This window comes from Taudactylus pleione, unplaced genomic scaffold (assembly GCF_031769625.1).
Source record: "Taudactylus pleione unplaced genomic scaffold, aTauple2 ptg000378l, whole genome shotgun sequence".
NCBI lineage: Eukaryota > Metazoa > Chordata > Amphibia > Anura > Myobatrachidae > Taudactylus > Taudactylus pleione.
In genome coordinates this window covers 5,425,586-5,453,437 of record NW_028284779.1, presented here as the reverse complement: position 1 = coordinate 5,453,437, position 27,852 = coordinate 5,425,586, and the positions used below count along the sequence as shown (strand labels likewise).

Sequence of the window (27,852 nt, the reverse complement as noted above, 5' to 3'; positions counted from 1 at the left end):
TCCTTTTGCTCTTCAGAGGGCTACTATTATGGCAATGGTCTTTATGGAGACACTTTGCTGCCAATGTTAATTAGACTAGGAAAAATTGTTAGCTTTTTACGGTAAATCTCAGAAGGTACCGATGTTCTTCCCAAATTGAAAATATAAATCAATTAAATAAATGAGAATAAATACACAGATAATTGCAAAAAGCTGCCACAAGCAGAAGTACTAAAGAGAACTCTGCTCTTGGGGCATTAAAAACAGAGGTTTTCTGGCTGACGGAATAGAGCGGGGACAACGCAGACTTCAATATTTATTTATTTTTTAAGAAGCTTCATTAAGTACCTCTATACTCCATTGTTAAAGTGTTCTCCAATGGATGTAAGGGAAAACAAGACATGAGCCAAGAATACAAGTATTAAAACAATTCATGGGTTTATGGTTGTAACCACAGTTTTCATGCACATACAGATGTGTTCTCAACTTCTCATACACTATTGCTGCAGTCACGCCATACAGCCTTTCACGGTGGGTCAGGTCCTGCGCTGAGCTTATTTTTATTCGTTAAAAATAATCTTAGTCGCGACTATCCGCTTCACGTGACTGCAGTTTAATTTGCAGCGATCCCGCCTTTTTCCACGCCATGGTCCGTTGCGATTCATAGACAGATATAGTCATACACAGATTATGGGCCAAATTTAATAGGATGAAAGTTAAGAAAATGTGAGAGTTTAGCAGTACACTCTCACACTATTACATTGGTCGAGTTTAAAAAGTGTGAGAAAACTCATATTTTCTAAACTCTCACCCTGGGCCAAATGTAATAGGGTGAGAGTTTAGAAAATGTGAGAGTTTAGCAGTAAAACTCTCACACTAATACATTGATCGAGTTGTATTTTCAATACAGGAAACACCTGGATGAGAGTTTAAATCTTGAGAGTTTTTTGAGTCTGAAAAACATGCAAGTCTGCCTGTTCTGTGACTTTATTACATTGGCTGAGTTTAAAAATATGTGTTTACTCTAAAATTTTCTAAACTCTCACCCTATTACATTTGGGCCCCTATTACAATTGGCCATAGTGTCGCATATGAAATCAGTGAAGTCTCGTGAAGCGAGTTGTTGCATCCATTTACAATGGAGACACATATTTGGATGAAGAAGAAGTGTAATAGAAGACACACATGACCTGGCGGCTCACTCACACTGCATTGCGTAATAAGGCTAGGTGTATGGGGACACATCTGAACATAAAAGAGGACAAGATAGTGTAATCTGCGATTTACAGGAACCAGACTTCAACATTTAAACATGACAAATGAGACATACAAACACCTCACACCTTGCATACAAATCACTGTAAGGATACATAGGGCCAAATGTAATAGGTAGTCTGTTTTGGTAAATTGCGAGTTTGGTGCTAAACTCGCAATTTTTCACAACTCTCCAATGTAATAGGGTGTCTGTTCACTAAAACTCGCATTTTTCAGAGTTACTAAAACTCTCCATTCTCAAACTCGCATCCAGATGTTTTCACATTGAAAACAATCAACTCGCCCAATGTAATAGAGTGTCTGTTTCAGACTCGCAAAAAAAAGATTACCAAAAGTCCCCAAATAATAGACCTGCTTCAGGCTAGCGAGTACATCCTGAGCAGGTCAGAATAACACAGAAACATGCACATATCCATGAGATATGTACATGTTTCTGTGTGTACTTATGTTAAATGTTATAAAATAAAAAAAATGAAGTGCACCCCCTCCCCAAAAGCATAACCAGCCCCGGGCTTTATAAAGCATGTTCTGGTTCTAAAAATACAGGGGCCAAAATGCGTAGGGGGCCCCTGTATATTAAGAACCAGCACAGGGCTTTGTTGAGCTGGTCCTGGTTCTGGAAAATCAGGGGACAAAACGAGTAGGGGTCCCCTGAAAATTCCTGAACCAGCACCGAACTCTTTCTAGCAGGGGGATAATGCCACAGTCAGGGAAAACCTTTCACCGGTTTCCCCGGCCAAAGCATTATCCCTGACTGCTAGTCAGTCCAGGCCGGGGATCCCTGGGGAGTTGGGTACCCCCCCAATAAAGGGGTCCCCCTCTCCAGGGCACCCCAGGCCTAGACTGATAGCCCGGAGCTATCCCCGGCTCCCTAGGGCGGTGGGTGCCGGGTTGATAGTGTAAAGTGAAAGTGTAAAATTAAATTTACCATATTGTCTTTATTTGTAGAACCACAAGTACCAGCAAGCCTCCCCTGCATGCTGGTATTTGGAGAACCACAAATACCAGCATGCGGGGCATTACGGGCCCGCTGGCACTTGTAGTTCCACAACTAAAGAAATACGTAAATAAACAAACTTACACCGTGAAAGTATAATTTTAATAAAACATACATGCACACTCACACTCACACATACTCACCTATTATCCGAAGTAATCCATAGGGGTGTACCTGAAAAAAAAATCCATACTCACCTCTCCTATGCGTAGATCACGTCCTCTTCTCCAAGTAGGCAATCCAGGGGTTAAAATAAAAAAACGAAAAAAAAACGATCCATGCGGACTGAGCAAAGGTATGTGTGTACACATACCTTTGCTCCGCGTAAATGACCGGGGCACACGTGTGCCCCGTCAGTGCAGGGGTCGCCAGCCAATCAGGGAGCATCTCCATCGGAGCAGCTCCCTGATTAGCTGAATGCGGCCAGCCTCTGTCTCCCATAGCCGTCTATGGTGAGAAATCCCCATAGCCGTCTAAGGTGAGAGCCGCTACATAGTAACCGCAAGATTAATTGATGTTAATCTTGTGGTTACATCAATGATACAATGTTTTGATTACTTCAAGAGGTTGTTATACTATATTGTAAGCAAATTTACGGGCCAATTCACACAAACCACAACAACACACACACCGTGAGAGCTCACATTCTCTATTACATTTGTTGGAGGGCGCCGACTTATGGATAATTAATATCTGAAAGCCACAGATCTGACCACTTTACTTTCAAATTGAGATATACAAAATGTGAACCCAAAGTCATTTAAGCATTTCTGTAAGAAGCACTCAGATTAAATAATTGTATGTATATATAAAGTATAGTCTGTTGAAACATGTTTATGCCTTGGTGATTGAATATCTCAATACAACCAAGCTACTTGGAATATAGACAGTATAATCTTACTTTTACATAGACATAATCTACTTCATAAACAACATATTCTGAGCATTAGAAAGATATTAGTGCAGGCTATATTAGCAAATATGTAATTGGCATTACTGACTTTTTCAGTTGTTTCAAGCACATCCATGCAATGATGAAGAATCAGCCGAACCGTATTTGAGATCTCAGATTGAAGACATGGAAGGTTTAAATCCTCAAACCTGGAATGAGTAGTAAAACATACATGCCATTTCAGTGTACTATACTATAACATACCTATATTTCCCAATTTTTAGGCTGGTAAAAATAAGAGGGGGGTTGTGATCAGGTACAGATGTGTCCACATACATCTATCCTCCATGCACTACAAGTCACGCCACTCACAACGCGGAAGCTCCCTGTGCCTTGGTAGCGCCGAGTGTCTTTCGGGTGACTTTTTTAACCTTTAAATGCATCTTATTCACACAGTGATGTGAATGGCTAGCACAAGCAGCTTCTGCTTTTAAAAATGCTATGCAGCATGCTGATGTTCTGTGTGCATCTTTGGGTGTATCTGCATGCGAAATGCTACATTACAGAGTCAGCGGCTGTAACACTGTAACGTAGCGTTTCGCATGCAGATACACCCACAGACGCACAGTGAACATTGGCATGCTGCATATCATTTTAATCAGCAGCAGCTGCTTGTGCTAGCCCTTCACATCACTGTGTGAATAAGATGCATTTAAAGGTAACAAGTCACATAAAAATATGCTTGGCGCTACCGAGTTATGCCACGGCATGGCGCAATTAGAAGGGTTGGTTAACGCACAAGGAGGCTAGATGTATGAGGACACATGAGGATTGACTATACATTGTGACTGGATGGTGGTGGAGAGAGTGAGCCCTGGCTCTGTTCATTCAGTGTTGCTTTCATTCAAAGGGCCCCAGTGCTTTTCAGTGTATGTCTGGTAGCCTCTGAAATGAGGGGGGGGGTGCAAGTTTTTGCTCACACACAAAACAAGAGGCACAAGTGGGAACAGGGGTATACAGGGTGGCCGGCAGCGCACTGAGCGAAGTAGTAGACTCTGGGCACTAGTCCGGACCAGAGTCTACTGCGCATGCGCAGGTCACCGGAGTAATGGCGCAACAGCCATTCTCCCAGCGATTTCCCTAATGCGCATGAGCAAAATGCCGGTAACATGTCTGCGACGGCCAATTTCCAGGCAATTTGTACAGCGCTGCTACCGCCGATGAAGAACTCCGGAGAAGTGTTGAATAAATGGGTGCAGGGTGTACGGTGTGGGCCCCCCTGGACCCAGGGCCCCGTGTGCACTGCACACTCTGCACTAATTATATAGATTATAGCCTCTGAGTGGGAAACACATACTGCAATAGGTGAAGCTAGCCTAGACACTATAGTAATGGGGGTGATTGAGGATTTTATAAGGGGTGGAGTGTCACAAAAGCGGGACTTAGTCATACTTATCATGTCCGACAGTGCTTTATTAAGGTGGCCTGTTCTCTCCCAGAGAGCTATCATTGTACACCTGGGGGCAGGTATGTTGACTCTGATCAAGAGAGCACTTGCAACCTGTCTTTACGTGTCAGCTGCTCTCATGATTGCCTCCTCCTATCCCTTGCAAGAGCGCCCTATTTAGGTCTGCACCTGCCTCTAGCACATTGTTGGAACAATGTGGTTCATTACTTCTCTGCATGTTCTCTCACCAGTGTGTATGTTCTACCTCCGATCCGCTGCCTGAACCTGTACTGCTGTCTACTGGATTTCTACAAGTCATTGCTGCTTTATCTACTCTGCAGTCTTGTGCTGTAATCAGACTCCAGCCTGTGTTCAAGCTGCTGCTCTCATTTGGTCCAACTTCGGATCTGTTGCCATCGCGGAATACAGCCCGGTCCAATTCTCTGGTTCTGTTGTTATCACTAATCAGCAGGTCGGTTCAAGCCTCTGGTCCCGTTCTGGTTCTCTTGTTTCTATCACCAGTCCCAGCATAGTTCAAGCCTCCGGTCGCATTCCGGTTCTATTGTTGCTATCACCGGTCCCTGGTTTGCAGCATCTGCCAGCAGTTTTCAGATGGGCTACAGATTACTTGTATAACTTGCTGCTCTATCCCCGGAGTTCTCAAACACTGGTTCTGGCCTCTTATTCCTGTATTCAGGGTAAGAGGTTGAGTTCCTCTCAACTGGTTTCAGGGGCAGACTTTGAGTTTTCCAGGTTTCCCTGTCCTCTCTGAAGGCACCAGGCATTTACCACATGGGTCACACCCATGAGTAGACTCCTGATACAACCTCCAAAATTCTACAACGACTCATCAGCCCCATCCAAGGGTCCTGATTTGGATCTGAATACCCTAAACATGACATGGAGCAGACTAAATATTACAGAAGAGTCCAATACCAATGTGCTACTTTAACTGTTGATTGTGGCGTATTGTGCCAAACAGTATAAGTATATTTCAAGCCCATTTCCCCTTGCAGGTAATTAGAAAATTGGCAAATGGTTGTGACAATGGAATCGGTATGAATTACCACCGGACGCAAATCCCGACAGCGGCTGGCCGACATGGCTGAAAATCCCGATCGTCCCAAGGTAAGTATTAACTAACCTAACCTCCCCCTCCTAACCCTCTTTAGGGGTGCCTAACCCTAACCTTCTCCCCAGTGTCTAACCCTAATCCCCCCTCTAAGTGCCTAAACCTAACCCCCCCTTCCCCGCCGCCTAAACCTAAGTCCCCCGGTGGGGTGCCTAACCCCTCCCCGGGAGTGCCTAACCCTAATCCTCCCTTCCCCTAGCCTAACCCTAACCTCCTGGGGAGGTGCCTAACCCTCCCCCCCCCCGCGGCTGTCCGCAGCGGCGCCCGGCCTCCCTTCGATCGGGATGCCGGGCGCCGGACTCCCGGTGTCAGTAAAATGACAGGCGTCTAGATTTAGATGCCTGTCATTTAACCCTCGCCGGAATAAAGCAGTCGGGAAGCCGGCTGTCGGGATTATGTCCGCCGGCTTCCCAACTGCATACCGTGACAATAGTGCTTATGTGGAAAATATGACCACCTGTTCAGTTATCAAAATATATGAATCTTTCCTTCATATTTTAAGAATTGGGAAAACTGGTTATCCAATCAAATTCCAAAACAAGAACTGCATAAAGGGAGTGAAATATAACTGCCTTGTGGGAAACCGGAACCCATAGTAAACATTTTTTTGGACTAAAATGTATAAATGTGTGTGCTGGGGGGGAATCAAAGTGGGACACCCATTGTGGGCTCTGTGCTGATGCTGTGCACCATTGATAATTGCACAATGAGGAGACGTGGCATTTAAGGGTGTGTGGTTGCACCTGCCCTGCACTCTCGGTCCACTACATAGGTTTAATGCTCTGTAACCTGAGCAAAAGTAAAATTACTATTTGTACAATAAATATAGGTTTACCTTTGAAGAAGTTGAACTGCTTGCTGCGGGAACAGTAATCTGCAAAAGCAGTTACTCATAAACACCTGAATCTCTGTCTAAATAGAAATAATTTGGTAAGCACATTTACTATTAACCATTATTACATACTATATAACAGAAACTGATAAATAATATTTTAAAGAGCCTATTGTATTATACCAGTCGACCCTAGATTAAATTATGCATCTAAAGAGGATAGGTTTTCCAGGTGAGGTGTCTGTATAACGTCTCACAATTAGGGCCTGATCTGGAGGTGTATGCACTGACGATGTTTGAGTAAGTGGAACATTTTTTTTTTGCTACTGCGCGTTCGTCTAAGCCACACCAAGCACAGTTGCATACAGAGTCGCAGTTGCAATTTCATATGTCGAATGGAGAAGTGTATTGAAATTGTAGTGGGTGTTTCTGGTCAATGATAGGGAGATGTCTTAGCGCAAGCACGGAGATGGTCCATCTTACGGGAGTGTTGTGTCACACAGTCACTCAACAGCTCGCACAGGAGGCCATACTCGTACAGAGAAACTGCCATAGAGCTGGTACAAGTATTAATGGTGCAAATGATGGTGGCATCTAAGGATGAACCAATTTGTATTACTGCGTCAATGGACGCTGAAAGTGGGCATTTCAGTCCTTGCACATTTGGAAGCATGGATGTACACAAGGTACCTGCAGATGGCCGATTGCCAATAGACACAGCTGCAGATACTTATGTGTCCACCACAGAATCAGCTCCTTAATATGAGCACTAAAAAAGGCATACCGGACTTGATGCTGAGTTGGATGCATGTTACACACAATATACGCAAAAATTTACACACACATAACTTTATATTACAAAATGTTATGCCCATGTTTTTAACTATTTGTAAAATATCATTATAAGGCATCAATACACCTTATAAAAAATGGTCTAATACAGCAGGTACTAATCTCTGTCTCCTGTACTCCAAAAAATTAAAAATGCTAAAACACAACAACATAATATTGTATACGCAAGGCACAAAGAACCTATCAGAAGCAGCTAGCTAGAGCTGGTGAATGTTATTATTATCATCATCAATGTGTATTTGCATACACATTCTGAGCGGAGGCTGGCCTCTAGTGTAAACACTTTCTTTGTATATCTATTTACTGATTTATCACTATGTTACACTAAGCGCTATGCCTAACTTTGTATACACACATATACATGTATATTTCAGTAATTGAGAAATACATTAAATCCCTAACAAAAGAAACATATTTGTTGTTTCTCCAGTTTCGAATTGCAGAATTCATTTTGTGGTAAATCAGTGTATTGTAGTGACAGTATATAGGAATAAAAAGACAATAATTAAGGAAATTTTTATTTCTCTGACTTTCCCTTAAATAACCTGAGTAAAAAGATAAATATTTATTTATCTGTGTTACTAAAAATATAAACCCTATCTGTCCTGGAGAAAAAAATCTAAAATTCACATTGATAAAAAATGTCATTAAGAAGTTATTATCTATTCATACCAATACATGCAAAAAGCAGGATTTTGTACTTAAACCCTTTCTCTGAGTTAATGGGGGACATTGGAACACTGCAGTATGGTAAGTGTTGGGGAGCCTGGCACTTTAAGAAAACTGACCGGTTTGACCCTGGCTCCTCCCCCTTCATACATCTGCAGCCTAAGGGCCTGATTCAGCAGAGGACGCTAATGCGATCGCAGCTGCAATTTCGCATGGAATGGAGATGCGAAAATATGCTAATGCTTGCCAAAGATCAGCCAGCATAAAGAAGCCCAGTGCTGCTTCTCATATCCGTTCAATGTCGTTCTTCTGTGTAAACATTGGTACCATCGACGAGCATCGGCCAGTCACTCAGCATGTACTGAGTCTGACCAGCCACAAACACTGAAAGTCTCTTTGCACGCAGAGAGCTATTATGCTGCATATGCAGTCGCAGTGGCTAATTTATGCACGCCCCATGAAACGGCGTTCAAATGGTCAGACACGCCTAAGTTTTTCCGGCCACCCCCCTCCGTCACCACCCCCCAAACGCTGACAGCCTGTCACTCGCTTAGCAATGGATTCCTCTGTGTAACCATAATTGCACTGCGATTGCTGTGTACGTGCAGTGCGGCTTATACACATGCACAAAGGGAAACAATTACTCAAGTTGCGTCTGTAATAGCCAATGTAATCTGCTGCTGAATCAGTCCTTAATTCACATTTACATTCTACCAAAAGACAGAGGTGAAAAATGTAGACAGTGGAAAAATATAACCAACACTAACATCTTGTAGAGGACATATGAACCAAAGAAGGGACAAACTTAAAAACAAAATTAACAACAGAATGACACAGAAGCACTGGGAGGGCGTCCAGTGTCCTCCCTGACCACGGAAAAAAGGGATTTAAGCATAGAAATACAGCTTTCTCCTTCTTCCATGGGGGACACAGTAACACTGGGGTCCTTCCAAAGCAGTTAGGAGTGGGAGCACTCTGACACAGGGCCTGATTCAGACCTGGATGCTAAGCCGCGATCACTCACTATGTGTGATTATTACTTGTCTGCGCATGCATATTAATCGCAGTGCACGTGCGAGAGCCAGCCACTGTGGTCGCCAAACGATCGCTCTGTTCAAATTACCAGTGCGCTAGTTTGAGTGCCAGAAAGGGATATCTGTTGGTGGTGACTGGGGCAATTCTGTGCTTACACTAGCACGGGCGTGGCTGGGTGTTTTTACACCAATATATGGGAGTACATAATTAAATCGCATCGTCACTGCACACGTCACCTGGCTGTGTGTTTCTCTGCAGCACTCGCAGTGCCTGCGATAGCCTAGGGGCTACCACAAGCACTGCGTTTGCAGTCGATGGTTCTCTTCGCTGCTGATGTTTGCGGTCACAAATAATAGAGTAGCAGGTGCAACTCATTGCATTGTATAATTGCTATGTAGATGTGTTCTTAAGCCTATTTCAATTAATTTTCAGGTTACTCATTCTGTTTATGATTGTGATGTGTTTTTTTTTATTTCTTTTTATTTCAGAACTTTGGAAAATAATACAAAAATTATATACTTTCTTGAACAGTGTTGCAATTAACATTGTATAATCGAAAAATAGTTTACATGTATATATATGTATATTAACATGCATACATACAAATAAAAAATGACCAACATTTCTCAAAACAGAAAAAGTGAGAAACATAATAGGATCAAAAATCAAAGTTAAAATCAATAGGATTGTGATATGTTTACACATACCAAATACATTTAACTGCCCAAACAATTGCCCCCACATTTTATCATATTCAAATACAATCAAAACAATGAAACCATGCCAAACTTTTCTATTGTATTGCTTATCCCTGTAAGGGTATATATATGTGTGTTCTGACCCCAATCTGGAGTCTTCATGCTGATGCTGTTGATGGAGGTTTCTTATGGATGCCGGTAACTGGTCCCAGTGCACGTGCATATGTATAACTGTACCTTGGGTGTGTATAATTTCTTTGCGCTAAATTGTCTTTAGATCACGGCATGTAACCTACTGTTTTTATGTTGAATAATATACCTTGTGCTTTGGAAACACATTTTCAAGGTCAGAAGGCTTTTATTTTACTGTATGACTGCGTACGCAAATAGCGTCAATTTTAGAAGGTATAGGCAGGTTTTAGAAGGTACAGGCAGGAGCGTATAGAGGTTTAAATTCAGTATCCTTAGTACACACTTGCAAATGTGGGTTGCGACTTTTGTGCCATCACCAAATGTCCCTCCTGCACCTCCTACAAATCATAATTCACCTCCAAATATGTCTGGCACATATGATGGCAAGATACAAGCTCAAATTATTATTTGTCTGGTTTCCAGGGGCACTAACCAGATCTAATTTTTGGCCATAAACTTCCATAAAGTTGGTGGAGAAATCTGGGTGGTAAAAATCCAAGATCATCAATCTTTGCGCTTCCGCTTTGCAGCTGACTCTGGAAACTTCAATTTACGGATCCGCGTGGACTGTCGTGTACCCTGCATGGAGCTCGTTCTAGCTACAGCAGGGCACTGGTCCACCTCACCTTCTCTTGGGCCAGTGAGTTGTTGTTTCATCTACCTGACATCTTGGCTAATTGTCCTTAGAATGGAGGTTTGCTCCACCATGCTGACCTGGACTGCCTCAATGGCTGCAGATTGGTTTTCCACTGCCACCCTAAGGCCATTAATGACTTCGGCAAGGGTGGCAGTGGTGGATGGGGGAGGCACAGTTGATGGAGGTTGTGCCCTCACCCCATCCGACTGCAGCCTTTGATCCATGGCAGGTCCTTTAAAAATGAAGAAGTACAAATTAGTATTTATACTTTACACATAAATAGACAGATACAGAGACAGGTGTATGCAAATAATTACCAGATACAGCATGTTGGCCATCTTGTTGAGGCACCAGATGGAGTAATTGGGCCTCCGATAATATCCTCCATTCTAAGGACCCTAACATATGTTGTTCTCTTTGGGTCAAAGCCAAGCTATCTGAGAGGGGTCATTAATGTCCCCCTGGCCCATTAACGTGTTGCTATGTGACAAATCATATCTTGAACATTGGGCTTACAACAATGGGACAACAAAATATACTTTGTTTTTTTTATGTTTTTTAAAGAACAATGAAAAACAAGATGCATTTTTACTTTTGTATATAATTTCAAAGTATACATACCTTCTTCTAATGTCAGTATAATGAGTGGAGTGCTTCAGAATGATGAATTTGGTTATTTCCACCCAGATCTCTCCACGAGCTTCAAATGGAATGTCATGGCCAAGATGTAATCTGGTTAGTGTTTCATGGATGAGTGTATCCATAACCATACAAGTAATAACTTGAGCTTGTATCCTGCCATCTGATGGTGCCGACACATTTGGAGGTAATATGTGTTGTAGGGGTGGAGGGGGAACATCTGGTGTTGGCACGTACGCAGATGTATTTGTGCAACACTCCCACGCAGTGCCCTACATAGTAAACATGCGACCAACCGACACAAACACACGCCTATAAAACCGCACCTTCAAGTTACACTCACTTTCACAAGGAACTGCGGAGTGTTCAAAATGCCACACAGGCATATGTCAGGTGTTATGTTGATAAAGATGTAGTAAATTAAAAACTGTTCTGTGCCCATCCGCCATTTTTGAGGGGCCAACCAATCAGGATGCACCATAGTTTATATAACGTTTGCACACTGTAATATTTGTCATTGCCATCATGAGAGCAGCAAGCTTCACCCGCAGGGAGCTGCGAATCCTTACAAATGTGATGGACCGGCGCTTGGGCCTGCAGTGCCGTTAGTTACCAACCGCCAAAAGATGTAGGCATACGTGGAGGTGCGGCGTAGGCTACACCGCATAGGCTGAAACCGCACCATAGTGCAGCTTGAGAGGCGTTAGTCTGACCTCCACCGTCATACCCCGGGCCTTCTGGCCCGCTTGCGGGCCCTTAATTTGCAGCGTAAGTTGATATGCACTGTGAATGCGTGCGTTTGCAGTGCTATTTTTAATTTAAAACATCAATTTATATTACTGTTTATGTTGTAATTTGAAAGGCTTAGCATGTTTTTTTTTTTTTCATGGAGCAGCCATTTTGTTTATTCACTTGTTTTTTAAAAATTACATAAAGTGCGTGTGTGTGTGTGCATGCATGTGTTCTTACATTCCTCAAGTTTTTTATAAATTAATCCAAATTTAGGTTTATTGTAGAAAAATGCATTTAGAATGTGTTTATATATATATATATATATATATATATATATAAAATGCTACATATATTTTGATATAGAGATTTGAATTTGGATAACCACAAAAAACATAGAAACACACAAACATTTAAAGTGAATGTTTTAAACATTTATTATAGGTCTTGCAACTCATAACAAATTTCATATTTCAAAACCATTATCTTGTAGGCCAATGCAGACGAGCCAGAAGACTGCATGGACGCCAAAACCCCTCCCCTGCTCACTCTTCCAACCAGTCCTCCCCTCCCTACCCCTGCTCACTCTTCCCACCAGTCCTCCCCTCCCTCCCCTGCTCACTCTTCCCACCATTCCCACCCTCCCTCCCCTGCTTACTCTTCCCACTAGTCCTCCCCTCCCCTGCTCACTCTTCCCTCCAGTCCTCCCCTCCCTCCCTTGACACCCCAGAACCATCCCATTCTACATATACAGGCCCTAGACCAGCCTTCTCTCCAGAAAGCTCTGGTGGCTCGAATTGGGCTGCCACATTACAGGAGCCAGCCCTGGAAGGACCTGTGGCCGAAGGTACATACAAGACATAAAAAACGTCACATTCACAGCACGTTTGTATTTGCATTAAAAAAAATCCAACATTTATGTTGAAGGGAGCCATGTCACTGTACAAGCTTGTTTGTGTGTTAAATTGTATTGTAAAATAAAAACCGGCTACAGGCCACTTTCAAATGTGATTATTGCTATCAGGTTAATTGTGCAGATGGTGTTTCAATAAAATAAAAAAAAATAGCCAGCACTGACACATAGCTAGCAGTGCTGGGTTTATCACAGGAAGCATGGGTGGGTGATGGTGTATACATTTATTTATATTTTTATAAAATACAATAAGAAAAAAATAATTTGGGGGTTTTATTTTCAAATGTGGCACAGGAATGCTTGGCTGATATCATACGGAGGGAGCTGGAGGTCATGGCCCAGTGTGTGGCCATTTTGGGGGAGAGTCTAGCACGCATAAGGAGGGCATTATGATTTTGTTTTGTTTATATCCTGGTTAAAAAATAAACAAATTTAATTTTTTTGAAAAAAACATTTTTTATTATAACAAAATAGCTATTGTTAATGATTAAGCTGCACATTTATCAATGAATAATTTTACAAAAAGTACCACAACCACACTTTGTGGATGTATGTCTGTCATATTCCAATTTTTAAATAAAAAAACAGAGGGAACGCAGCAGGTAATTCCCATACCTGGGACATTACTGCCAGGCCCTGAATGCATAGCCAAACCAAACATTGATAAATGTGCCCCTATATATACACATTGTTACATACACTTTTTTTATTTTTATTTTTTCTTTAAACATTTTTTTAAAAATACAGCCACAAAAAAAACAACAACAAACATTGTAATCCGAAATGACAATTAGAAAACCAAGCCTATATAGTGAAAGTTAAGAGCTGAATTAGGACACATTATACATCTATCTATCTATATAGCTTTACCTATCTATCTATCTATCTATCTATCTATCTATCTATCTATCTATCTCTCTCTATATATATGTATAGATATCTATAGATATAGATATACAGTGCATCCGGAACGCTTCACTTTTTCCACATTTTGTTATGTTACAGCCTTATTCCAATATGGAATAAATAAATTTTTGTCCTCAAAATTCTACGCACAATACCCCATAATGACAACGTTTAAAAAGTTTTTTGCAATTTTTGCAAATTTTATTTAAAAAAAACAACAACTAAGAAATCATATGTACATAAGTATTCACAACCTTTGCTCAATACTTTGTTGATGCACCTTTGGCAGCAATTATAGCCTCAAGTCTTTTTGAATATGATGCCACAAGCTTGGCACACCTATCTTTGGGCAGTTTTGCCCATTCCTCTTTGCAGCACCTCTCAAGCTCCATCACGTTGGATGGGAAGCATCGGTGCACAGCAATTTTCAGATCTCTCCAGAGATGTTCAATCGGATTCAAGTCTGGGCTCTGGCTGGGCCACTCAAGGGCATTCACAGAGTTGTCCTGAAGCCACTCCTTTGATATCTTGGCTTTGTGCTTAGGGTCGTTGTCTTGCTGAAAGATTGCCCGTCGCCCCAGTCTGAGGTCAAGAGCGATCTGGAGCAGGTTTACATCCAGGATGTCTCTGTACATTGCTGCATTCATCTTTCCCTCTATCCTGACTAGTCTCCCAGTTCCAGCTGCTGAAAAACATCCCCACAGCATGATGCTGCCACCACCACCATGCTTCACTGTAGGGATGGTATTGGCCTGGTGATGAGCGGTGCCTGGTTTCCTCCAAACATAACGCCTGGCATTCACGACAAAGAGTTCAATCTTTGTCTCTTATGGTCTGAGAGTCCTTCAGGTGCACTTTGGCAAACTCCAGGCGGGCTACCATGTGCTTTTTACTAAGGAGTGGCTTCCGTCTGGCCACCCTACCGTACAGGCCTGATTGGTGGATTGCTGCAAAGATGGTTGTCCTTCTGGAAGGTTCTCCTCTCTTCACAGAGGAATGTTGTAGCTCTGACAGAGTAACCATCAGGTTCTTGGCCATCTCCCTGACTAGGGCCCTTCTCCCATGATCGCTCAGTTTAGACGGCCGGCCAACTCTAGGAAGAGTCCTGGTGGTTCCAAACTTCTTCCATTTAGGGATGATGGAGGCCAATGTGCTCATTGGGATCTTCAAAGCAGCAGATATTTTTCTGTACCCTTCCCCAGAAATGTGCTTGGAGACAAAACTGTCTCGGAGGTCTACAGACAATTCCTTGAACTTCATGCTTGGTTTGTGCTCTGACATGCACTGTCAAGTGTGGGACCTTATATAGACAAAGTATGCCTTTTAAAATCATGTCCAATCAACTGAATTTACCACAGGTGGACTCCAATTAAGCTATAGGAACATCTCAAGGATGATCAGTGTAAACAGGATGCCCCTGAGCTCAATTTTGAGCTTCATGGCAAAGGCTGTGAATACTTATGTACGTGTGATTTCTTAGTGTTTTTTTTTTATTAAATTTGCAAATATCTAAAAAAATGAATTTATTCCATTTTGGAATAAGGTTGTAACATAACAAAATGTGGAAAAAGTGAAGCGTTGTGAATACTTTCCAGATGCACTGCATATAAGGGATGTGCAGTCTCGGATTAGTTCAGATTTTCCTGCCAAATTGAGATTTTTCCCGCCAAAAATCTGGTCTCAGAAAGAAGCAAAACGTCATCTTTCATGGATGGACAAACATCATATTTCATGGACTTTTGACCAGGAATGATGATCTTTGTCCATGAAAGATGATGGTTTGCCTCTTTGTGAGACCCGTTTTTTGACGGGACAAATCCGAAATTGCCGGGAAAATCCGAACTAATCTGAGCCTGCACATCCCTAATATATATACAGAAAGAGAGATATTTTTAACAAATTCTATGTATATATGTTTCAGATATACATCTATTGCATATTCATAAGAATCTAAAAGTGAAAAAAAAAAAAGAGACGTGTGTATTTCAAGTAAAAACAAAACACCAATACAGTAAAAGCAAGTTTAAGATAAAAACAAAACAATAGCTAAAGAAGATCAAAGATGCCATTAAACTATAATTACATACATAATTACAAGCTATTAGCAGAGGCACATCGTTTGCTGAGGCAAGTACATCGTATGGTAGCAAATGTCCTGTGTGTGGTTACAATATATTGGATGTGGAATGATGAGTGCGCAGAAGACAGCAGTGAATGCATCGCGAGCAGAGATGTGATGTGCGGTCGCAGCTTATGGTGGGTGGTTTTAAATCCTGGCTTGGCGTACATCTTTTTGCATTGTATTTTGCAAGCATCCGCTGGTTTTGCATAAGATCGCTCTAAGCGGGTGCGAGCGATCGCGGCTTAGCGTCCAGGTCTGAATCAGGCCCACAGTGCAGAGCACAAAAGCCAGTATCCCTGGATGCAAACATATCAGATTTATAAAGTTTTGTAAAAGTATGAACGGACAACAAGGTCGCTGCCTTGTACAATTGATCTGCTAAAGCCCCATGTCTCATCACCTAGAAAGCCTCCACGGAACTAGTGGCAAGCGCCATAACTTAAGCAGGCACCTGCTTAGTCAAAGCAATGTAAGCTTGACAATTGACTGCCCTAATCCATCAAGTGATGGTCGGCTTAGTAGCTGGCAAAACTTGTGTGTGACAAGCGAAGTTCTGTGACACATTAAATATACTGAATATCTTTTCTTGTTTTTACAAAAAAGGACGGATTCAATTAGCTGCGATAAGCCGTTTTTGGCGAAAAGTTTCCGACGATGACGTCATTTCTGTAGGCGAGAACTTATCCCCGTATTCAATTCCAAAGTCTATTCGCCGGTGCGAAAAGTCTGTGCCTTGTAACCAGCGGAAAAGATTTGCCTCTGAATGCAGGTGAAATAAAGTGCAGAATTGGTGGTTTGGGGTGCAAAGTTGCAGGAACACACCTGCAGCCTTGGGACAGTCCCCCAAAGGTAAACTGCATCAAAAAAAGTTTAAACAAAACTTTAGATCACCCCAAAAAAGTACTTTCGTTTTGGGGCGAAAAAGTTCAAAGTTGGGGGACAAACTAGATAAACAGACTACAGGGGGTCCCCCAAGTATGCCCCAGGTGTTTTTTTTATTACAGGTGTTTGTTGAAGGTGCGTTTTTTACAATTTTTAAAACCTCACTTTAGCGATTTTTAACCATGCTTGCACCCATTTTCATGCACCCCAAATTTGCTGGGACTACTTATTTTTGCAAAAAAAGCCTGCTAAATTCTATTCTTCACCACTTGTGCAAAGACACTAAATAGTAGCTATTGAGAGCATTTAAGCACAACAAATACCTATAGAAGGGCTATTCGGGGGTATCCATAGTGATCCCCCATGTCAGTGCATCTTTTGGGGGGTGTCAGGCTGATTTCCCCAAATCTGACAGCAATTTTCGCCGGGACACGATTTCTCGTCCTTTGGAATTGAATATGATGAAAAGCGGCCACGCGCACGAAAAGTGTTTTCTCCAAAAACACACGATGTAGACGAAAAGTCCGGCAGGCAAAACTTAGCAGACTTTTCGCCGGCAATTGAATACGGGCCATAGTCTGGATAATAGAACCTAAGAACACTTTTGCTTTCAGGATGGTGGGCCTCAACAGCCACTCCGTAAATGCCAGATGAGATATTCTGGGGTGCCAAAAATGATTTGAGAGAAAAAAGACAGAGGAGAAGCATCCAGCATTCCTAGAAAAACTTAATATAAGGCCTTCCTAAGCCAATCTGGTATAACAAGAATGACTTTGGCCTTCCCTCACTTTATCATCTTCAGAATCTGTTATCCTGGACCAATAATTTGGAACTTTGTGATGTTGTAGTGTTGCTGAGAAGTTACTGTATCATGTCAATGTCTGGGGTTCCCCACTGACCTACCAGCAGCTGAAACACCTCCGGATAAAGAGACCATTCTCCTGAGTCTGATTAGCAATAGGCCTCTCAGTTCTCCACACCTAGTATAAATACAACAGAAATGACTGGCATATGCTGTTTCGCCCATTTCATGAACCTGGAGGTGTTTCTCAACTTGCAAATGAGGGTAAAGTGCCACCATGGTGATTTAGAAACGCCACTGCTGTTCCCTCACCGGATGTCCCTGAAGAAGAAATTGGGCCATGGTTAATGCCCGGAATACTGCAAGGTGTTCTAAGACATTGATAGGAAGGATCGACTCTTGATGAGTCCATCTTCCCTTAAAAATCAACGGTAACGTGAAACGACCCCTAGCTCCTGAGACTGGCATCTTTTGTCAGAATAATCCAGTTCCATACTGAGAAGCTCTTCCCTTAGATAGAGGGTTGGTCTGTAGCACAGACGGTGTAGTGGTTAGCATTACTGCCTCATAGCGCTAAGGTCGTGGGTTCGATTCCAGCTACGGCCCTAACTGTGTGGAGTTTGTATAATCTCCCTGTGCTTGCGTGGGTTTCCTCTGGGTGCTCCGGTTTCCTCCCACACTCCAAAAATATACTGGTAGGTTAATTGGCTCCCAACAAAAAACTACCCCTACTGTGTATGTATGTGCGTATGTGATAGGGAATATAGAGTGTAAGCTCCACTGGGGCAGGGACTGATGTGAATGACCAAACATTCTCTGTAAAGCGCTGCGGAATATGTGTGCGCTATATAAATAACTTTTAATAAAATAAAATAATAGCCACTATGGAAGTGAAACATGGGTCTTTATGGATAAATAAATCTCATTGACCATACAAAGGTACATCGTACAAGTTGTTCCACTTTCAAGAGTACATCAATCTGCAAATCTCTGGAATGAAATTAGGAAAACTGAACTGTCTCGAAGACAGATAAAATTTACCTATATAAATTATTTCCGTTATCTGGACATTAGAGGAGTAATTGCAGAGACAGAGCCTTTTAACAAAAGGTCATCCAAGTATAAGATTATGGTCACAAAGGACCGGAGGTACGATATAATCAATGACATAAGTTTTTTAAATGCTCTAGAAGCAAAAGCAAGTCAAAAGAGAAGGCTTGAAACTAAACATGTAGATCCTAAATTACAAATACTAATAATGACTGATGAAGCACATAAATTAATATGTGAAGGCAAGCATCTTTCATATCGATGGAGACCAAGAATTCTTCTGGCTCGATGCCATAAATGAGATCTTAGAGACTCCATTTTGAATGGCTGAACTCTGATTCAGGGTCTTTAAATATAAGATGGGTCGGAATGGCCCATATGGTTTTTGGACAAAAAAAGATTTGAGAACATCTTTCTTCTTTTTGTTACTGCCACAAAAGTGATGACAGCTGTATTGAACACTGTAAAGCCTGATGCTTGACAAGGTCTGGAGAAAGACCTCTGCTAAAAAAAAAGAGGGGAGAGGGGCACAAAATGTCTATTTTATAGCCTATTGAAATCACATTTCTCACTCAAGAGTTGGTGCTTACGGCAGACCACCATTGGTTCAGAAAACACATCAGAAAGGATCTCACCATAGACCAGTGGTTCCAAAACTGGGTGCCGTGGCACCCGAGGGTAATGCAGGGCACTTTGCCGTGGAGCCAAGGGTTGGTGGTCCAGGACCAAATCAAATTATTCACAGTCAATGTGATAAACAAAACCAGTGCTAGCGTCTGACGACCCTAAAAAAAGTATAACCCTGTCAAGCACCACATAACTGAACCAAAGGATGACAAGTAAGCACAATTTATTTAATTAAATATTTTTTTTCTGAATTTCTCAACAATAAACTTTTGGACCAGGGCACCGTGATTCAAGAAAGTTTGGGTACCACTGCCATAGGCTCTGCTAGGTGGGATGAGATCCAGTCATGCTTAAGGTTTGTTGATTAGTTTTGCATCCGGGCTATCAGGCTGACCTCTTACTAGAAGAAAATGCTACTTTAGACGTGGCTTTCCTGTTAGACGAAAGGAGACAAAGAAAGGTTCACAATAACAGGGAGCTGAAGACGGCAATAAGGAGCTCTTACCCCCAATAGCCTGCACAATTATTTTGGATAATTTTGAACTAAATAAAATATTCCATTCAAAGTAATGTATTTTTAGACTTGGAGTCTGCATGCCAAAATCGTAGCCAAAGTACACTTCTTTAATTCACTGGGGAAGCTGAGACACGAGCAGTAACCAACCAAGCATCTACAGCAACCCAGTTAGTTTGTTGATTCTTTGATTAGTCGTACCAAAGAAAATAGTTATGAATGAGGAATACCTGAACATAGCCCTTCTTCCATTTGATTAGTTAATTTTCCATTGACTACTTAGCCCAGGCAGAGGCAAGGATGGGTCTAAGATTAACTTCAGAAGCCAAAAATATACTCTTTAAAGAAGTGTCCAATTATGGACTGTTCTAACTTTTAAAGATGCTGAACCCAGTACTGGAACAGTAGTTTTTCTAGCAAGGCAAGTGATAGGAGAATAAACTAAAGGAGTTTCTCTTATTTTTAACTACTGTATCTGTCTCTTTAAGGTGTAGCAAGAAAACAGTCTGCAGGAAACCTGAAATCTATGATCTGGACAAAACCTAGCCTCCGGGAGATGATCCTCCAATTGAGGAGAAAGTAAGGTTACAACCTTCCTTCTTTTAAATTTAAATTAGGAAGAATTTCTGCTCAGGAAGTCTTTCGAGTTTAGCTTCCAGCTCAGTTACGCTACGTAAGACTTATTTAATAGCAAGAATTAAAGCTTCTACACCTTGTACATCATCGGACTCATCCCATGTTCGTAAAGACAATTGCTGATCGGAATCTCATAAACTACTTTCTTCAGCCTGAGAAGACACAACAGAAGCTAAATCCTCCCAAGATTGAAGGATACCTGGAACATGATTTTAGGGACATGGGGTGTACTAAAACGATCCAAAACTCTAACTGGTTTAACTATATTCTGATCCCAAGCCAGTTCTGAGGAGAGGGCTGAGGACATATTAGAAAGGAGAGATTCAGAAGGCTGATCCCATCTGAGAGGAATAAATATGAACCACTGAATACTGTTCTGTATTAGAAGCGCTTAGACAAATCTGCCATAGCATCAGTAAGGATTCCAAGCCAGCCTCTCCACCACCTGAGGGACCTCCACAGGCCATCGAGAAAGCTGACCTCCTGCTTCATATGCTGCACATAAGTTATCCTGGGCTGACCTGCAAGGGCAAATTTAGTCTTACATTTAGTGTAGGCATACACTTTAGGGAAAACTCCTTTTCTCTGGGATCACCCTAAAGGAATTGCCCTTTCAATTCATAATGTCAACAGAAAAACTAAATGTAACAAGCAATAATTACATATAGCATTCTCGCTAGGCTGTTTCAGTGGGACGCCGTGTCCTGCCCGAGTTTGAAAGGCTATAACGTGCCCTTCCTTTATAGAGGGACCCTAACGGCCCGCTGATAACAGCCAGACACAGCGCCTCATCTCTTTCTGTCCCCAACATCCCCCACGCGGCCCACAGTGTATCCCATGGGGGAGGAGGGGTAAAGTTGGGGAGATGCAGTCAGCAGAGGGTGAATAGATGCTGTGCACATGCACACGGCATCTATTCACAGAGCGGGGAAAGTTTGGGGGCAATCCAGCAAATGACCCCGTAGGTTTTCTCTTTTGACTTCACAGTTTTTTACTAACATTTACCATGTGTTCACTAAGTTTTAATTTAATGGCATCTTCAGCTCTTCAGTCAGACAAAAAATATACCTGGATAAAAACATTCCTGTCTCTAAAACATATAGAAAAAAAATACAGTTAACAAAAGCAGCTTACCTCTAGAACACTGATTTGTGCCATGAAGTCTGAAAAATCTATGTGAAACTCAGATTTCCTTGGGTCAAAAATATCATAAGTCCATTTTTTAACACTCTCGGAAATATTTTGAAACTTAATATACAAAACATGAATTCCATTAATTGTAGACTTGCTTAAAGCTGAATAGCTCTGGACCACAGAGAGAATTTCTGAAATCTAGAACAATAAGAAATTATTTCTGGCAGCATATGAATGGGAGATCCACATCCATGTAGTTTCTAATTTTTGACTCTCCTCAAAAGATTACAGAGGCGGACCTCCTTGCGGACTCTGGGTACTAGTGCCCAGCATGTATGCTTTCTAACATGCACAACAACAAATTACGTATAGGGTTTAGTATAATAGACTTTCAGGAAAAAGGTCGACCTTTTGACCCTGTCGACCTTTAGTGTGTCGTCCTTTTGTATCTCTTGACCTATTGCCTGTCTAACATCTGCTGTCTATCTAGACATTGTCAACCTTTTTTATGTAGATCTATAGTCCGGATACCAATTACAATATCCCCTTATTCTCATAACTATTCTAGCCCTGAAAAGTGACTTAACCCAGAAGTAGTATACAGAAAGCTGGAAAGTTTTTATGGCACTTTGCATTCCTAGATGCACTTCTAGTGGAAGGCAGCATCTCCTGAGAGCTGTGAGTATGTGGACATCTTGATGTGTGTAAGACAGATCTTATATGCACAATGTGTACAAAACTAAAGCCTTTTGCTTTGTTTATAAATTGGGTCCACTGTGATTTAGCTATCCAATCTATGGTGAATAAATAAAGAAGCCTGGGCAAAAATAAAGTGAGTGCTGGGGTGCTAGGCTTGATCCAGAGAGAGGAATGATGTACTATATATATATTTTTTTTTTAATTTGCAGCCATATTATGACAGGAGAGGGAGAAATGTAGCATGGCTGTATGCTTCCCTTACTAGTTAAAAGACACTGGATAATTAGTAAGAATATATGATGCATGTTGTTTGACACTGTTTCCTGCATATGTGGCCATATCAGCACTTTTAAGATGCCTATGGGTTTGTTTCTTGAGTGAGTGAAAGGATCTATGCTAACACACCCATCACTTCAGGTATCAGCCAATGATTTTGACAGCCTTTCTGATTCATTGTGTACATATAGCGCTTATCTCGTAGACGTTCACCTGGCTCACTAGATTATTATGTGAGTGATCCAATAGTGCTATATTTGGTTGCGTTCCACCGTGTGATGCATAGTATTGTAGTTGGAAGCACTATTCTCGCTATTCCTCTTGAAAAAGCCCCATGTCAGGAGCGAAACGCGTCGGAAGATATCAACAATCTGTTCCTGTTGCACTATTTTATTTACTCTATGCCACTGCAATTTACAAAGTATACCCGCTTTACTAAGTGCCTTGTTCAACACCAGTTGTAATTAACTAGCCGACACAGAGAGAACGCATTATCAGCGCTGCAGGGTGCCCAGCTGGGATCATGCAGCGAAACAAGCCTTGGCTGCAATCTGCCAGCGAGTCCCGTTGATATCGGACAAATACAAGCAGCCATCATACCTGTATAATCCAACGGCTAGACGGAGCTCCCCGCTGAGAAACTTGATTACCAGCGCACTACAGGTACCATACCAACAGCGGTACTTGCTTCTCTGTCATTGATTTCTATCACAGCTTCATTGGTATCTATCTTTGGAGGGCTCTTCTAAACCATTTGGCAGTTAGTTGTAATATTGGATAAGAGGAGAATTAACATTATGCTAACTTGTCACTACTGTTGGATTAGCTGGACGTGTTTCCAGCAAAGGAAAAACCGGTGCAATAAAGCGGATACTTAGTGCAATATTAACAGGATTTTTTGCATGTGGCAAAATGATTTTATATATATATATATAAATACACACACAGTATACTTATCCTGAATAATGTAGATTTAAGCTATTATATATTTTTTTATATTTTTATATGCCACAAGTGCAGATACATTGTTATTAATTATTTATTTATTGTATCAAGTGGTATATTTTTTTTGTGTGTGATTTAATGTTTTAAAAACTGATTCAGAGCAAAATCTTTTTGTTGGTCAATCCAAGCATACTTACAATTGTATAAAATACACCTTACACTATACGATTAACTTTAGCGCGGTCTTTTATCCCCATCTTCTCTATTGTGTTGAATTCACTTAGCACTCTAGTTGACTATATGTTTGTATGTGTATATTGCGGTAGAAGCACTGGAAAAGTTTGGTATGGCTACTATGTGTGTCCTAGATTCCTGTCCTATGTGTTTTAAAACCCCCAGGAGAAGTCTGTTTGGAAAATAGACTAGAATTGTCAGCTTTGGTGAAAAGCCGGAATGGGTTCTGGGGGTGTGGATGTGAGGAGAGGGAGGGCTCCATCCACAGGCCACTCCGGGTGTTGGGCCTTTCAGCCTGGTAGCAGGCTCATTAGGGCTTGCACCTGGAAATGGCTGTGATAAGCTAGGTTTAGTTGTGGCTGAGTGTCTCACACCTGGGAGAGCAGGCCTGCAGGCTAGCTTGCTCTGAGACACTGTTTGATACAACCTGTAAGTACTGTGGACGTGAACTTATTTAGTCTCCTGATAGTAAGGAAATCTACTGTCTAGTTAGAGCCCAGAAGGGCTAGGATTTGTTTGTGTTTTGTTTTATTTATGTGCCCTGTACAATAAAGACTGGCTCCGACCAGCTTGTACGAGAACCCCAGAATCTTGTCCTGTTTCTCTGGCTGCTGTGTGTGAAGGAGGGAGCCCATCTACCCAGGAGAGGAACCCCTATGCTGACTGTGTCACAATATATATAAATGTTTTATACCTTCTTAGTTCGTTTGCAGAATGCTTTTAATTTTCCAAATATGTACAACTCTGATACATCAAAGACATTTTCTTTTAGTGTTTCTTTATAATGTTCCTGGGTTCTATGAAAACAGTCCTGATATTCTTTATACAGAAAGTTGCATTCCTAAAACACAAAGATAAATACATGTAAACACTTAGATAAAGTATATGAAAGAATTAACCAGGACTAATGGTGGAAAGGAATAAAAAGGCAGGTAGCATCAAATAAACTTTGCATCAATTTCAGAAATGCAACTTTGCATATGTTGAATATGTATTTATGCACAATTTGTTTTTTGTTTCCCTTACAATTCTGCTTGCTGAATAAATCCTTAGTTCATAGGAAGACGGAGTAAATGCTTCCCGCAGCTAATACGATTGATTTTATTATATGGGCGACACCTACTTAACTGTAATGCAGTTGCAGGGCTGCATTTGGCAGGCCCATTTATAAAGCTGGTTATGCCCAAACTGTTTCTGTGTATTAATATTCGATTTGGTCACATAAGTAGGAATAAAAATTGGCTACTGTATACTAAATAGGGCCACATACTCCACCACACTGCAATAGTTTAGTTCCCCAGTGGCACAGTCCCTGACAGACCATGTTCAAGCTTGTATAAAAATGCCTTTATCAAGACAGTTTTTCCCAGCTGCTAACTCTGCGGGTACCTCCAACACACACACAGACAAACACACACACGTCAGAGTCTGAAATCTCCTCCCTAAGGAAGGCTGATTGTCAGCAGGTCTCTAAATTGCATCCTGAGGAGGGATCAAACTGGTTCAGTTACCGCTAAGGCCTTAATAGCTGCGGTTAAATCCTCGCTATTGCTACTGGCAGTGAGAACTCTCCACGTCCTCATTTATACACTAACAGAAGTAGACAGTCACCTTCTTTCTTCACACAGACGTAAGATTGGTAAACGTGTGTAACCCTGCACCCAACCTAATAATTGGTTCTTGGTCTACGATAATTATTTGTTGGCTGCTTCCTCCATCTAATGGAGCTAAATGCGACACCCCATCTGGAACAAATAGTGAAGATAACTAATACAATAGTAATAGTAATCCTACTTCCATATGTGGCCTTCTCAAGGAGGCAACTGATGAGGAGTGGAGGTTCAGACCCCTTGGAGCACTCTCTCTTGTGGACAACCCGTATAGGGGATCTCCAGTGACCTTCAGGAGGCCATCTTCAACAGAAGCCTGTGCTCCTGCAGAAACCTATGGTGTTTTTCTAATTTCCTCTTCGATTCCTAACTTACCTTAAGTCTACATACAGCTAGGTAAATTCTAATCTAGTTATGCTCAGTCTTGAGACATATTCTGTAAAGTTTGTTTTCACACAGAAGTTACCTGAGCAATTCCCATCTACGCTGACTCTGTGTAAGATACTTTCTTCTAATTTAAGGCCACAACCCCACGGTTACTATGGCTTACGATATCACTTAAGCATTATAAGAGGGAGGACAATAGTTATATGTAGTATATCAGGGACTTCATTTTCAGCTGTGACATTTGCTTATTCAGTACGTCTGCAATTTACAACAGACTACACAGGAGTTTCACATTTCTCAGAGTACTTCCTATTTGAGTCTCATACTATAAGGCGTATACCACTACAGATATGTCCTCATAGATTTTTGCTGCAGATGCGCCAAACCAGCCCCTCTTGGTGAGCCAGATCCTGTGCGACTCTGCTAGCACCAGGCGTTTGTTTCACGAAAATGCGTTTTAGTCGGATGGAGAATGCACAAGGAGACTGTTGATTAATTTGATGTGTGACACTTGTATATCTGTGTAAGCCTGAATCTGTACACAAAACGACACGATGCAGCGGCTGCTGCATTTTTCCACACCAAGTTCAGTGTTGCATATCAAAAAGACGCCCGGTGTTAGCAGAGTTTTACGGGACCTGGTGGCTCACTCCTTCCACGTGTCTCGCACTACATGGTGTATTGAGGCTAGATGTATAAGGACACATCTGTATGTACGGGTGTGTATTCTCTGTCTTAGGTGCCAGGCCATCAATGACAAAAGAGCATGATTTGCACTGCCCAAGCCAACATTCTCTTATTATGTGCACTTTGCTAATATCTCTGCCAGTCTATAGGATTAATATTATCACGCTAATACCTCATTATACCACAAGATAGGTTTCTATTCGCTATTTTAGGGGCCATGTCCTCACATGACAAGAGTACAATTTACACTCCTGAGTCTACATTGTTCATATGTGCCGGCTGTATCAACAGATTTTTTCGGAAAAAAATAAAATAAAAAGGATATTAAGCTAATTTTCACTATAAATAAGTATCGTGGAATGTAAGAAATCTATTGCTATAAATTTTGCTATTTTTTTCATTAAACTTTGGTTTTTGTGTTTTTTGTTTTGCTTTTTTTTTTAATTAAAAATGACTGAGACCCTTATGTATCATTAGGGGCGATTCAATTCAATGCGAATTGAACAGCGCCGGGAGTGAGCTTCCGGAGCTATTCAATTCAGTGCCCTGTGTGGTCGTTGAATGCCAGTTATCGCGCCTTAACAATGGTGTTAAGGAGCGTTGACCGGCATTTTCTGACGAAAGTGCCAGGCGTGCGGCTGTTAGCGCTGCGCTAAGCAGAAAAACAGCTGCGTGCCCAGAACTTTGGTCAGATTTCTCCTCGCATCCCCAGGGGGGAGCAAGAAAAAATCCTTAGCCCGCCCAAACAGCGCACTGAATTGAATAGTTCTTCAGTAGATAGGACTATGGTTTGTCGTTGGTCAGCTTTGATTTTAGTTCTCTATGATGTTCATAGAAGGGATTGGAGAGCTACCATGCTGATGCTGGCATGTTGCATACAATTAGTAATGTCAGGCTTCCTCTTTGGCAAACAAGCCGGTTCCGGGCTTGGTTAGAGCCCATCCCACTTGGTCAGAGGGTGCTTCCTGGGTGGCTAGGCGGGGTGTGTGTCCTCTGACCAAACCTTCATTAAATTCTACAGATTTGACTCCTTTGTCACTAGAGCTTCCTACACACTTTGGAATGTCACACAGTTCCAGTGTTCCTCATAGATGAATGAGAAATGGGATTTGGTTCTTACCTGATTCATTATTATTTTCTGAGTTTATGGGGGACTCTAGATGCCTTCCTTGCGCCCATGGCTTAGCTGGGGGTTGTTTTCAGGGACATATAGAGATCAAGGTTCACCAACCTCTCTTGAGTGGCTGTTTTTCTCTGCAGTAAATATCGGATTTACATGAATCTCTGAATCGGGCCCATACACATACATTGTGTTTAAGCAAAGTATATCAGATTCCATCCTAAGGTATTTAGACTGTATTTAGACTGTTTCTTCTGTGCAGTGATGCAGAGCTACAGCACTGGTGCCAAAATGTAGTTTGTA

The 27,852-nt window shown here is 41.7% G+C and overlaps 1 protein-coding gene across 1 annotated transcript in view; it reads right to left on the bottom strand.

Moving 5' to 3' along the window:
- Positions 1–27,852, bottom strand: part of DNAH8 (dynein axonemal heavy chain 8) — a 521,770-nt gene that overhangs the window by 408,740 nt on the left and 85,178 nt on the right. The window contains exons 11-14 of the mRNA XM_088445337.1: positions 24,440–24,586; positions 21,592–21,789; positions 6,558–6,634; positions 3,253–3,352 (exon numbers count right to left, since the gene is read on the bottom strand). Coding sequence (XP_088301463.1) covers positions 3,253–3,352; positions 6,558–6,634; positions 21,592–21,789; positions 24,440–24,586 — 522 coding nt within the window. The remainder of the gene's footprint in view (positions 1–3,252; positions 3,353–6,557; positions 6,635–21,591; positions 21,790–24,439; positions 24,587–27,852) is intronic.